At 36.3% G+C, this 15,338-nt stretch overlaps 1 protein-coding gene across 1 annotated transcript in view; it reads right to left on the minus strand.

Moving 5' to 3' along the window:
* Positions 1–359: 359 nt before the first annotated feature.
* The window catches only part of LOC124969946 (phospholipid-transporting ATPase ABCA3-like), a 137,545-nt gene continuing 122,566 nt past the window's right edge, over positions 360–15,338 (minus strand). Inside the window, exons 24-31 of the mRNA XM_047532949.1 lie at positions 13,613–13,791; positions 6,915–7,040; positions 6,493–6,687; positions 4,730–4,917; positions 3,931–4,101; positions 3,315–3,505; positions 855–928; positions 360–485 (exon numbers count right to left, since the gene is read on the minus strand). Coding sequence (XP_047388905.1) covers positions 360–485; positions 855–928; positions 3,315–3,505; positions 3,931–4,101; positions 4,730–4,917; positions 6,493–6,687; positions 6,915–7,040; positions 13,613–13,791 — 1,250 coding nt within the window. The remainder of the gene's footprint in view (positions 486–854; positions 929–3,314; positions 3,506–3,930; positions 4,102–4,729; positions 4,918–6,492; positions 6,688–6,914; positions 7,041–13,612; positions 13,792–15,338) is intronic.

Raw genomic sequence — 15,338 nt, forward strand, 5'->3', positions numbered from 1 at the left:
AACCAGTTGCTAAAATATGTTCTTGCTCTTCAGACTGTCTCAAATGATAGCACCATTATTTTCCATGTTTCTGTTCGAATATTTAGAATATTCAGGAATAGGGGTCCTTGTCCTCACCCTGATAAATTCTGCTCTTTCATATTTCTAGGAGGAAAAAACAGGACATTTCACCAAATGGCTATAGATCTGTACATGGGAGATATACAGGCCACTCATCTAAATCTGCAAAGAAGGGGGCAAACTTTCTCTTTGGGAAAAATCTTTATTGCATAAATATATTTACACCAAGATACATAGAAAGGAATGTTCTTTTATGTCTCCAGATGACTGGTGGCAACTGAATCTCATGGAACTTCTTTTTAGGAGTCACCTGCTGGTCTATTTACATTAGCAAAGGTCAGGAAGACTTGTTCCAGTGTTATCTGACTGATTGAATAGTCTTCTAAATTGAATTGCTCTTTCGCTTTCTCCAAAGTGCCAAACACCTTCAACAACAACAATAAAAAATGTGTAGTTACCATTGCAATCTCCCCTCCAGCACCCAACCCAGATGTGCCTCCCCAGCTCTTCCACAACTCTTGTCAAGTTTATGCTAACGGCCAGAGCCACAGAAGGGGAAGGTAACAAATAGAAAAAAAAAAAAGAGAGGAAGCAGTTCTCTGACCCCATTCTCTTTTTGGATGTGGGATAATAATAGGATTTAGGGGCAGTAATCAGTTATTAAACTCAAGGAGTACTTGAAAAGTAGCCTGAAGGCTCTCATACTCCATTCCACACGACAGAATCCCAAATACTTCCCATCATTAGTGCTCTCGTAGCCTGTAGTGTTAGAAGGGCATGGTTTCTACCATCACCTTTCCCCAGCTATTTTCCTTGCTGGGAACATAGAAGTTTAGGACCCCCTGATGCTCCTGCTTCAACTCACTACCTAAGAAAGGAAAACAGGACGGGAGAATAATTTTACAGATTTAAAAACTGCTACATATTGCTACCTTTACTTAATGTTAAATGGAGTGGAGGGGAATGGACAGGATTCATACAAAAGGGAGTATGATCCAATAACCCACTTTTTGCTATACATGTCATGATGTATCATTACATTATTTTTATTCGAGATCACTCTTTTTCTAGTGTAGGCGCTCACAGCTATAAATTTTCCCCTTAGTACTGCTTCCACTGTATTCCACAGAGGCTGGTATGTTATGTTTCCATTTCTATTTGCTCTAGAATCTTTTAATATCTCCCCTGATTTCTTCGGTGACCCATTGTTCATTCAAAAATGAATCATTCAATCTCCATGTGTTTGTATAATTTCTGTAGTTTCTCTTGCTGTTGATTTCTAGTTCCAGTCCATTAAGATCTGATAAATTCCAAGAAATTATTTAAAAATTTGAAGTATTTTTCTAAGACTCACTTTATGGCATAAAATACTATCTATTTTGGAAAAAGTTCCATTTGATCTGTAGTGTAATTTAACTCTGATGTTCCCTTGTTGGTTTTTTGTCTGAATAATCTGTTTGTTGGCGAGACTAGGGTTCTTAATTCAACCTCTACTATTGTATCAGGGTCCATCTCCCTCTATGTTCAGTAATGTTTGTTTTATAAAATTGGGTGCTCCAACATTTAGTGTGTATATATTTATAATCATAATATTCTTGAATGGATTGATCCCTTCATTGATATATAATGACATTCTTTATCTCTTCTAACCAATGTTGACTTGAAGTCTGTTTTGTTGGCTGTAAACATGGCTACTCCTGAGTCCATTTGCTTGGAGTACCATTTCTCATCCTTTTCCTTTTGGTCCACGTACTTCTTTGAGAAGTACAGAGAATTTCTCTAGCACCAGCCTATAATGCAGATTTCAGATCAGATATGTTTATACTGCCCTTCTGCACTCTGCTAATTTCTGGGCTATTTGTGTTTACTGGGTCTCCCATTTCTCCACTACCCCTGCCCTTTTCTTGCTGCTGTGTACTTGATAATGGTGCTTTCTTTCTCACCCTCTCTTCTACTATCCAAAGTATTTGGGTTTCTCCAAGTCTCTGTCCACTATTGAACTTTAGCATTTTTACAGTCACCCACCTTGTTGAGTACCAGCTCTCTAGCATTTTGCTTCCAACTTGTAGAGAAAGAGGTGAGTGATGGTTTTTTCTAATCCACCATACTGAAACCTTGCCCATTGACATTTTTCATAAGCACATCATAATCAGAATGACCATTGATTACCTTCCCCCTGAAATTGTTCTACCATCTGTTTTTATCTATTTTCCAATCTCCATTTCTACTATATAATCAATCATGTTATCTTCCTTGCCTAGAAGATAAAATTCCTACTCCTTAACCCAACTCACAATAGACATTTCTGTTATATTTTATTCAGCCTGGCAAAGCTAAGATGAAAACCCACAAGCACTGAAATCCTTGATATGCCTCGGCTTTATGTTTAGAGAGGAAAGCGACAGAAAAAAGTAGCTGCTGTGTTTTGCATTGTACCATATAGGCAGAGAAGTGCTTACTGAATTTGTTACTCAGAAGGAAAAGTATTCTTGAGAGAAACACTTGATAGATCTTATTTGCATTTTTAACCCACATCCTAAGACAACAAAAGGCCAGAATTACATTTTTTAGTACAAGATAAAATACCTTAAGACTTTTTATGGTATATATTAAGCCTTCATTCCCAGCGTGACTTTGTTTAGACATAGGGACTTTATGGAGGTAATTAAGTTTACATAGGTCATAGGGTGCAACCCCTAATCCACTATAACTGGGTATCCTTTTAAGAAAAAGAAGATACACCCAGAATGTGTGTGGATAGAAAAAAGGTCCATTAAGGAAGTACACAGTAGGAAAAGGAGGCTATTGCTAGTCAAGAAGAGGGACTTCAGGAGAAACCAGATCTTCTGAAATCTTGATAGTAGACTTCCAAACTCCAGAACTGTGAGAAGACAAATGTTTAGGCCACTCAGTCTGTGGCATTTTGTTGTGGCAGTTATGGTAGACTAATACAAATTGTGTTCAAAGAATAGATATTACTCTCAAACTTTATGACTTTAAATTTTCCAACATGAGATAATAGGTCATATGACAAGAGATTGATGAGTACTTGTTTTGCTTCCTGAAAACTTCTTAGCATAACCAGATAAAAAGATTTAACAGGGATATAATTCTCCAAAAGAACTCATTGACGGGAGGTTGAAAATAGTAATAATGCATAAGAAACAGTTGTTAGAAACACAAAATATATACATGGCAAGAACAACAAATATGACTTAATATATCGCTAACAAAGTTAGCTCAATTTAACTTACGTGGGAAAGTATCAGCAACAAATATTTTAAAATTCTCTATTACTTCCGGATCTGTATCACTCTTGAACTTGACAAACATAGTATAAACGTCTCCAAACTTGTTCTTGAGGTGTTGAGGGCTACCCAGGCATTTGAACTTTCCCTGCACCATGATGGCCAGCCTGGTACAGAGAGCCTCACATTCCTCCATACTAGGAAAAAAAAAAAAAAAAAAAAAAAAAAAAAAAAAAAACAAGACACCAGAACAATGCAAGGCTAAAGTCATCTTCAATGGAGGATATTCTGTAATTCAAACACCCCTAATTTTGTGATTCTCTTTTAGATGGGAAGTTTCATTTGCCTATCATCAGGAGCACAGGAAATGAAGATATTTTTGAATTCAGAATAGCAGAGGACCAAATCCTCAAATGGAATATCTGAACTTCCTACCCTCTCCACACTCTTGATTAGTTAACCAAATAAAGATTCCAACTATTCCAATTCATTAGGATTCCATTTATAAGGAGCTCACATACTTGGCAAATGTACTGTCCAGTATTCTTGTCCCCAAATAATTTCCCCTCATAGTTACTACAATTCTTCACAGTCTTCAACCAGGTTTCCCACTGAGCCACACCTGTGAGAGGTCAAGATGATAACTTTGCCATTGTCACGTGTCTTTGTCACTATGTTCCAGAGCAGGCGCCGGGCTACAGGGTCCATGCCAGTGGATGGCTCATCCAGAAAGACAACTAAGGGCCTTCCCATTATGGCAATAGCAGTGCTCAGCCTACGTTTGTTTCCTCCACTTCATGGCCAAGGAAGGAGAGAAAAAGTGGAAGAAGCACATAAAAGTAATTTAATACATAATGCATCTGTGGAATACATATCTGTTATTTACAGGAAACAATTTGCTCAGGTTTCCAAAAACTGAGTCACAGGAAATAGCAGAGATTTAAAAAATGCTAGTTATATGTCACTCTGTCAAGACATGAGACAAAAATCCAGATACACAAATCAATTCATTTTCATATGAAATGTAGAAAGTTGATTTTTGTTTACCTAATTCATTTTGATGATATTATCAGTGAAATTTATATTCTTATTCTTGGAATTCCTCAGGATTGCATGGTAATCGGGCCAATACAAAGAATCTCATATCTGTGCTTATTTAGGAGACAAAAAACTGTAGCAAAATAGGGAAAGAGATGCTCTCTTTTGTAATTAAGGGCTACAATTCAAATAGAAGGTTTGCGAATTTCATCTCCGCAGCTTTCTTGCTAGCATCTGAACCATGCTAGCATCTAACCATTATTTCACAGTCATTATTGGTTGGTAGTAGAGCTCAGGTTAATGTGAGTATTCATTTCAAAGAGCAGAAACACAGGGAGGCTCAAAAAATAAGCTGCAATGAGAGAACCAGCATAGTATCTTACCTCAAAGTATAAGTAAGCTTGTTAGCATGGGGTTCCAGATTCAGCAGTTTCAAAAGGTAGTTCACATAATAGTTGATGTTGTTCTCAGGGATCCCCCACAACCTGGCATACATGATCATTGTTTCCTGAACAGTCATGTGATCCAGCAAGGCATCAAACTGTGGACAATAACCAATTTTTGACCTTACCTAAAATAAGAGAATAGTGGTGGACATAAATCAACTACTTCATTAAGCATGGAGTAATTACAGACGATATAAAAGACAAAGTTCTCTAGGCCATTCCTGTAAGAGAGTTTGATGTCCCATAGAGTTCTCACAAAGAATTTATTGTCCTTCAGTGGTTACCGATTCACTGCAGTTAGAAGCTATGGTCATGTATTAGAACTATAAGTGCATAATATAAATGTATGCATTAGGGTAAGTTTTCATAAAATGAAGTTATCTTCCTATCATAGATCACAGTCAATATCCAAAATAAATTTAAAATATTAAAAATTAAAGGAATACACCATGTACATATTTATCTGAAGGGGAATGCAAAAGAAAAAGGTTAGTCTAACAATGATTCAATCTATACTCATTACAAGCCTAAAAGAAGTCCAATTACCCTAAGCAGCAAAAGAGATGTAAAATTAGTAGTAATAAGTCTGGTGGTAATAATTAGGTGAATATTTTTTAAATCATGGGGTATTATTTTCTCTAATAAGACGTATGAGTTCAGTCCCAATGGATGCCAGGATATCAGAATCAAAGATATAGAAGGATTGTGATACCTAAGTTAGGTTTATTCAAATCCTACTTTTTGATACTGATGATAAATGGATGGCTTATCAACAGGGCCCTCCATCTCTCCTTTTGTGTATAATGTGACTTTATGAGGCATTACCTAAAGTGTAGTTGGGCAGAACTGGGATCCTAACTCTTATTTCAGTCACGTAGTAGTCATAAAGAGAGTCTTAACACGGAACAGAGAATGATGAACATTCTACTTCTAAATACTCCATGGACCAAAAAGAGGGTCTTAAGAAAAGTTACAGTATGCTTTTAATATGATGAAAATACAACTATTAAAATTTGTGGGATGTAGATAAAGCAATGCAGAGACAATTTTATAGCATTACATGATTATTGGAAAAGTAGAGCAAAAATAAACCCAAATCAATATCAAAGATGAACATGATGATATCAGCAAATACTAGAAAAATTGGAACCCCCAAACACTGATGGAGGGAATGTAATGTGGTGCAGTCACTGTGGAGTCTCAGGAGTTTTGATTCAGTTAAGTTGAGATTCTCTGTATTCACTTTTCGTGTTCTTCAGTTTTGGCGGCAGTGTTTTGCCCTATAATCTCACTTCTCTTATGATCTAAAAAAAGTTGTTTTTCGGTTTGTTCAGATTTTTACTTGTTAGGATCAGAGCAGCAATTCCCAAGCTTCTTAAATACTGGACCAGAAACTACAAGTCTAATTTATTTTTTATAGACCAAGCACATTATCTGGACTATGTTAGAGGAACTGTTGAGAGAACTTGTCTTTCACTCAAAGATATTCTTGACTTAGATTTCTCAAGGTAAAGTAGTTTTTCTTACCTCAGTATCTTTCCCTGAGAATGTACTTCTCTTTCTAAAATGCACTGGCCAAGCCCTTAGAATCAATATCAGTGCCTCTAATGGTTGCCATCTGTGATCTCCCTCCCTGTGTCTCTTACTTGCAGTCCCCAAGCCATCGAGCCTCTCACATTCAGACACTAACAGCACCTTACCTTCAGGAGACTTGTGGTGATGCTAAAGCCTTGAATGAACACATCTCCAGAGGTAGCAATCTGTTCTCCAGTCAAAATCTGGAAAGTAGAAGTTTTTCCAGCCCCATTTAATCCAAGCAATCCAAAGCACTCCTCCTTTTTGATGGCAACAGAGATATTTCTCACAGCCAGAATGGCTGGAAATTGAAAATATATCTTAAAAATAAAGAAAACACATACACGTGTATATGTGTATTTGTGTGTGTGTTCGTGTGTGTGTGTGTATGTGTGTGTGTGAATACTTGTCAAATACAATCAATACCTCTGGCCACCACGAACCCCACTACCTCAGACAATTTCACAGGATCTACCGGGAGAATACCCGTAGGTCCCACAGAACCACAAGGATGAAGCCAGCATTGCTGACCACTGAACGATGTTACCTTGGTGAGTTCTTTAATAACCACTGTGGCATCCAGCGATTCAAGAGACTTGTCTATGATTCTCGATCTTTCATTTTGTACATCTTCATCTTCAGAGTCTCCCGAAAATTCTTTGGATATTCTGTTCTATGTTTTCAAGACAAAAATCAGTGGTGGATACCCTTGAGGCATCTAGTATAGACTGGATGAATTCAGGAAGGCCAAAGAGGAGGATGATTTCAGTGATGTAATACAAAAGGTCTGAACCATTTCCAGGAGACTTCCTACACATTGCTGCAGCTCTCATATACAAACTTACTCCCTACTCCCAAAGTTCAAAATTTAGGCTCCCAGTCATGAGCAAGCAGTATGTTCTCATCAAGGTGGAGACCACAAAAAGCTGCAGTCACAACAAATGCCAGTAATTGTGGTCAAATGTCACTTATTAATAACAAAGTATATTCTAGAAGGTGTGTGTGTGTGTGTGTGTGTGAGAGAGAGAGAGAGAGAGAGAGAGAGAAAGAGAGAGAGATTCTTAAAATAGGAAAAAGATTAACTCTAATTTCTCAGAGAAAAAGGGAAACCAGGAGCAGTTTTATGTAAGAAATATCTGAGTTAAATTGAAAAAAATAAAATAGGAATTTATCAGAAGACTTTCAATGGGAAGAGAAGATGGGTAGGGCATTCCATATGGTGGAAAGGTAACTCTTGACTTGTGCCATTGTTTTCTTTTTATTTCAAACTTGTTTTACTTTAAACTTTTTATTTCAAAAGAATTTTGATTATAGAATAGTTACAGCACTGTTCCAGTATACAGTTTACCATTCTCCTAATGTCAACCCTATATAACATTGGTACATTGATCAAAACTAAGAAATTAACATTGGTTTAATTATCTAAACTACAGATCTCACTCAAGTTTAGTGCAAAATAGGTTGAATACTTTTGAAGGATATGGAATAACAACCCCCAGGGAGAAAGGATAGGTCCTGGGTGGCAAAAAATGGACTCTGGACTCTGGACTTCCATCCAGTAACAATGGGTTTTGAACTTTTTTCCTGATTTAGACCTTGAACCCACGCAACTAGTTTCCTGACTGCACAGCAGGCATATTCTAAGTCTCTAATGATTAAATTGAAACATTCTGCTATGATTAACTCTCACCAAAACCTTTAAAAAACAGACCCCTCTTATAACTAGTTGCCATTTTCTCCCCTGAAAACGTGCCATTCCACCACTACTTAACAGCTTGCTGATCCACTGAGATCTGCTCCTGTTTTGGTTATTTTTTATGACAACTTTTAATGTCAATTTTAGTCTAAAATATCGAAAAATAACATATCCAGCCAAGCACATAAATCATAAATCTACATTTTAATGATTTTTTTTACAAGGTATATACCTTACAATACCTTTGAAACCATCCCAGATAAATAAAAGAACATCACTCCCAAAGTAACTATGATTATGACTTGTAACATCATATATATTTATTACATTAGTTTTACCTGTACTTGAACTTTATTTAAATGAAACTCTACTGCATATAGGTTTGTGTCTAGTTTCTTTTGTGCAATACCATGTTTGTGGGATTATTCTATGCTGTTTACATGAGTTATAGGCTCTTCCTTCTTGTGATTGTACTCTGTTGTAAAAAATACATTTCTGGGGGGGTATGAAAAATGGTGGAATGAGACAGACATCATTATTCTATGTATATGTATGATTACATGAATGGTATGAATCAAAATCATGTACAACCATAGAAACAAAATGATGTGCCCCGTTTGTGTACGATGAATCAAAATGCAGTCTGTAAAAAATTAAAAAATATTTTTTAAAAATACATTTTAAATTCATTATAATGCTGATTAACATGTGGTTTTCTTCCTTTTCTATTATGAATAATACTATATGAACATTCTGTTAGAAAGTCTATAACTACATGTCTTTTAGTAGGCAAAGAGTATTTATTTCTATTGGGTATATACCTAGAAGGGAATTGCTGGGTCATAGTGTAGCATATGTTAATATGCATATAAAGGATGCTTCAGAAGATAATGCCAAGCAGTTTTCCAAAGGGCTATCAATTTACATTCCTAATTCTTCAGCATCTTTGATCCTTAGCATTTTGATTGGTATATCATTATGTCCCTCAGTGACTTTGTACACCTCTACATATGTTTATTGGATATTTGGAATTTTTTTGATGTGTGTGTGAAGTCAGTGTCCAAGTCTTACCTATTTTGAAATTGGGTTGTCTGCCTTCTTCTCACTGATGTGTAATTAAAAAATTTCTTTCCACTCTGTGACTTGCCTTTTTACTCACTTAACAATGTCTTTTGATAATGATGCCTTCATTAACACGAAGCTATTTTCTGTTTTTTCCAAAGTTTTATTATCTTACCTATTATGTGTAGTCCACCAAAAGAATTACACATCTACATCTTTAAGGAAGGAATTAGTTTATTACTTTCCACATGCATATCCAACAGAAGGAGCACCATTTTTTGAAAACATCCTTTCCCCATTGCATTATATGTCAGCTTTGTCATGTCAAATGACCACATATTTGTGTATCTATTTCTTTACATTCTATTCCAGTTATTCTCAGAATTAAGCATGCACCAGACATACTTAGATGGCATGTTAAACATGGCAAGTTGATTTTTACCACAAAAGCTTCTAATTCACTAGGTCTGGGATGAGGGCCAAGACTGCATTCCTAACAAACTCCTAGCTGAAGAAGATAGCAGTACTTAAAGAAAAGTGTGGTTCTTTTCTTATTCATGGTTGTTTTCTGAGGCACTGTTCTATTTGTCTATCTGTCTTCATTACTCTCATTTATTTTAGGATACTGATATATATTTGTACACCCCTTTTGTTCTTTCTCAAGATTTCCTTGACTACTCTTGGCACTTTGCATTTTCCAAAAAATGTGAATTTCAGAATCAGTAATTCAACACTCCACTATTAGATATGGAAAATGACAAAACCCAAAATAGTGAGGCTAGGGAAAAGGGAGTGAAAAAACAAAAAAAGCCATTGATACCATTGATCCTTTCCCAATGCATTCTTTCCCAGTGACAAGACAGGCACTGGGGAGGAGAATCCATCAAGTCTGGAATGACAGTCTCTGGGAAGAGGCCAAAGCATTGATCCTTCCCTAAACAAATCCTTTCCCAGATACCAACCACTGACCCCAGGCCCCTTCTTTGTTCAGTGGCTCATTTTCCACCAGGAGAGTGGGTCCATTGGAGATTTATCACCCTGTCCCTGCACACCCAGTTCCTGCATGAAACTTCATTCCGTGAAGTTTGCCTCCAGCCCGGTCTTTTTGTGCTAACACCCACCACACACAGGTACCTACAAAAACATTTGCTAGGATTTTGGTTGAGATTACCTTTAAACTGACTTGAAGAGGAACTTTCATCTTCCTCTTGAGTTTTCCAAAGCATGAACATGGTACATTGCTACACTCTTGCAGAATATCTTTAATATTCTAAAAGTGTTTTGTAATTTTTTTGGTGTAAAGGTCTTGCATATCTCTTTCTAGATTTATTTCCTAGGTATATTTTGTTACTATTCTATTTAAATGGCATCACTTTATATTTCACTTTTTTGTGGCTAGTATGTAAAAATACATAATTCTAATATACTGGCGTTTTATTTAGTAACATCATTCTAATATTTATCTATATATTTCTTTAAATTATTACACAGTTCTCTGATCTCTAATGAATTTATATCTCTTTTAAAGACCTTTTTGTAGTTGTAGATGTCTTTACTTTATTTGCTTATTTTTATATGTGGTGCTAAGGTGCTAGGCAAGTGCTCTGCCACTGAGTCACAGTCCTAGTTCCTGAACTTTATATCTCTTTTCCATTTTTATGCATATAAGTTCTTTTTCTTGCCTTATTATACTGACTAAGCTCTGTAGAAAACTGTTATATAGAATTGGGAATTATACTGACCTAGAAGGAAGACTTTCAAGAATTACAATATTTGCTGCATATTTTCATAGCTTTATAGATACTTTTTATCGGACTGAGAAAATTTCCTTCTATTTCTAGTTTGCCTGGAAATTTTATAATGAACTGAATTTATAAAATAATTTTTCTGAATTATCATTATTTTTCTTATTCATATTTTATAAAATGTGATGATTTATTTTATAATATTCCACTATCCTTACATCTTTGGAATATACCTTGCCAGATTATGAATTCAAACTGCTAATATATTTGTTAAGAATTTTTAGATCTGGAAACCACTCTGGAAAGCAGTATGGAGATTACTCAGAAGATGTGAAATGGAACTATTTGACCTAGTTATCCCACTCCTTAGTATATACCCAAAGGACTTAAAATCAGCATATTACAGTGACACAGCCACATCAATGTTTATAGCAGCTCAATTCACAATAGCCAAACTATGGAACCAACCTAGGTGCCATTAACAGATAAATGGATAAAGAAAATGTGGTATATACACAATGGAATATTACTCAGCCATAAAGGAAAATGAAATTATGGCATTTGCCAGTAAATGGATGGAACTGGAGAATATCAAGTTAAGTAAAATAAACCAATCCCAAGAAACCAAAGGCTGAATGTTCTCCCTGATATGCAGATGTTAACTTAGGGAAGAAGAGAAGTACTTTGAATTAGACAAAGGGGAATGAAGGGAAGGAAAGGGGAATGGGAATAGGAAAGATAGTAGAATAAATCAGACATTACTTTCCTATGTTCATGTAAGAATACATGACCAATGTAATTCTACATCATATACAACCAGAAGAACAGGAAGTTGTACTCCACATATGTATAATATGTCAAAATACATTTTACTGTCATGTATAACTAAAAAGAACAAAAAAAAAAAAACAAAAAAAAGAATTTTTGCATCTATGCTATGTTGTTATGATTTTTCTATAATTTCTCTCTTTTGTAATGTTCTTTTTTATGTATTGGTCTTAGTGTTGTTATGGCCTCATAAGAAAGTAGAATGAAAATATAAAGGTAAGGCAAGAAACCAGTGAAATGGAAAAAAAATGCAACCAAGAAGTAAAACATTTAAAAAGTGGATGTTCTGAAGAGATTAATAAAATTGATAAACATCTTAGTAAGGCTAATTAAGAATAAAATGGGGTTTGAGATTGGGAAAAAAACACAAATTGCCAACAAACATTAAATACAAAACAAAAATATATTGTAAACAAATTTTTGTCAATAAATTCTTCCTTTCAACTACTCTCCATTGTTTCAGGATGGAGTAGAGGATCCTCAGCTTAGCACTTGTGAGGCCTTCCCTGACATTGGCTCCTATAATTTTCTTATACCTTATCCTACCTGACAATACCTGGACATGGTTCCAGACTTATTTAATTCCTTATAGCTCTTTGAATATTCCCCATCTCCTTGTCTACACATAAACTGACCTCTCTTCTTTGAATTCACTTCCCCAAGTATCACCCAAAGCCCACAGCTTGTTTTTGATGTCTCCTAGATACAATTTCAACATCTTATACTTCTTTTTATCAGAACTCATATTTGCCTGACTGGTATCTGATCTCTAGCTTGGTTCCCATCCTAAGGCCCTTTCTCTTGCACATCTGTGGAGGTCTCCTTTCAAATTCTAGGATCTGTTTGCTTCTCCTGGACCCCTTTAAGGAGTCTGAATCCTGTCCAACATCTCATGTGATACCAGGTACCTGAGGAACATCTTTGGAAGTATGACAACCTCAGACTTGGGCATCAGACTTTGCTTCCTAAGAGCAATGTTACTAGTAATAACCAGTTGCTTGCTTGCTGACTTGTCCTGACTCCCAAGTCCCTAGGTTCTCCTTGCCCACTGGAAACTCACTAGCTTCATCTTTTAGGTTAACACCTTGGCTGAATAGAATGTTATCATAGGCTTTGGATGCCAGGTGCTAGTTCCACTGGAGTCACCAGTGCAGGCCCTCTAGAGGCATACACTGGATATGCTCTGCTTTTCATGCTTCACCTAATTCCACTATTTATTCTTCACACACATTTTCTTGAATACCTTCAGAATCAGACCTGTGCTGGGCAATATGAAGAAAAGCCACATTGAAGAGGCAAAAACTGAGACTGAGGTCTTATGGAATAGTCATGTAGTCCCCACCTGACTCAGTTTTCTTTCCTCTGAAAATTTTGGTTCTCATAATGTGGAGCAGTAGCAGAAGAATCACTTGGGAATGTGTTACATATGGAAATTTGTAACATAGGACATATTCTAGAGCTACTATATCAGAAACCTAGAGGATACAGCCTAGCAATTTATAGGTTTAGTAAGCTCTACAGATGATTCTAGTAAGTGCTGAAGTATGACAATGTCTGCTGTAGAGTCTTGACATTAAATATGTGTTCTATAAGAAGGCAGAGTCAGTACCACTTGGAGTGTTTAGAAATATCTGGAGTCAATCAGGATGAATGGAAAGCATTGGGAGGAAATGAGTCTCTGACATAGGAGGTATTCAAGGAGAAGCTTTATATTATAAGCAATCCATTAAAAACAATGTTCTGACTGATGGAGGACACAATGTTTAGAAACAACGATTTCAAATTATGATTAAGATCTCTGACTCACAAATGGCCCTGTCAACGTGGATTGATTTCTTTTCCTATATCCAGTAATAGAGCTAAGCACATGTAGGGATAGCTTTTTGTCTCTAAGGGCTATGCTCAGGTACTCACCTTGTTCATTTTCTTGAAGATGCCAAAGAAAATATAGCGATACATGAAGGTTTTCACTTTCCGTAACACGGTCTCCAGAAGGAAAATCAAGAGGAAGTAAACAAATCCTGTGACAGCCATTGCAATCATATACCTTCCAATTCCATTTTCATCCAAACTGTATACAGAAATTCCAATTTCTGGTGACAAGAACAACAACAAAAAATATATAGAATTGCTTAATAAAAGTTAACAGAATGAGAGGCCACTAAGATAGTCTAGAAGAAGATCCTAACCTTCACTTCTTCTCATTGATATATCAACTAGAATTATCAATAGAAAACACCACCTTGGTAAAACACCCAAAATGTAGGCGTAAGACTGAGTTATCTGTATGCTCCCTGGGACTGGATAAAAATCCACCTTGATAGGGTAAGAGAAAGGTGTTTTTTTTTTTTTTTTTCCCTCCCTTGGACCACATTCCCCCCCTGCTTCTCTAGCAAGGTGGAGCACCATAATACAGAGAGGAATCCCGATGGCTACAGCCTCTACAGAGGGAAAAGAGGACATGAGAAGTAGGGTAAATCCACTTTGGTTCTCAACTCATTGAAATACTAATGAAAAAACTGAATGTGTAAATCACACTGGGCCAGACAGAAGCAAAGTAAGTAGGCAGAGCTCACAGAGATCAGCATGCCATTCTAGTAGAAGCAGTGTAGCCACCAGCTGTGGTACTCCACCAAAAAGCAACATAGCCCACTGGATAGCCAACCTTGTCATTCCCAGAAGAGGTGCAGAGTGCTAGACAGCCATCTTTGAGATATAGCATCACCCTATAACCTGGGGTCTCACATAGAGGGAAAAAGGCCCCCACAGCGAATTCCAAAAGCTAATAGGCCACAGTTGAGGTTAAAATATCTTCCCTGAAGAACACCTCTAGACCTTGCCCAGAATGGGATAAAACCACATCTTGGAATTTAAACTGTGCACCATACTTCAGATCCTACCCAGAAAGAACAAGACCAACACAATACCAGAAAATACACACTCTACCTAGCCAGATCAGTGGCAATTGCACTGTTCACTTGGAATCTCAGTCTTGTTACATAATACAACCAGTAGTCTTGCAAGATAGCAGAACAAAGTCAGTTGCAAAACCTCAATTCAGAGTAAAGGTAGCAGCCAAGAGAACAGGAGAACATTAAAGCAAGCTCTGCCAGCTAAGGGACATGACTGGCTGAGTCAGCTAGAATCATATGCTGCTATAAATAATGAAGGGCTATCACTTTCAAAGAATATCTACAAAAGCCAGAAAAGGTGGTGGCCTCTACCAATAACACTAAAATAAGGACATAGTTTTACAAAGATTCAGGAAATTAAAACACCTCCAAAACAGAGTCTCCAAACAAAGCTCTAACAAGGAACCCTAGAGAAAGGGAGATTTATAAAATGTCAATAAAGTAATTCAGAATAAATCATCTTTAAAAAGTTCAGTGGGTGGGCTGGGGTTGTAGCTCAGTGGTAGAGCACTTGTCTAGCACATACGAGGCACTGGGTTTTATCCTCAGCACCACATATAAATAAATTAATTAAAAGTATTGTGTTCATCTACAACTAAAACTATTTTTTAAAAAAAGTTCAGTGATCTCCAAGCATATACAGATAAAATATTAAATGAAATTGAAAATAATAATGAACAAAATGAGAAGTTCATCAAGGTAATAGAAACGATTTTAAAAAACCAGAA

The sequence above is a fragment of the Sciurus carolinensis genome, chromosome 18, assembly GCF_902686445.1.
Source record: "Sciurus carolinensis chromosome 18, mSciCar1.2, whole genome shotgun sequence".
NCBI lineage: Eukaryota > Metazoa > Chordata > Mammalia > Rodentia > Sciuridae > Sciurus > Sciurus carolinensis.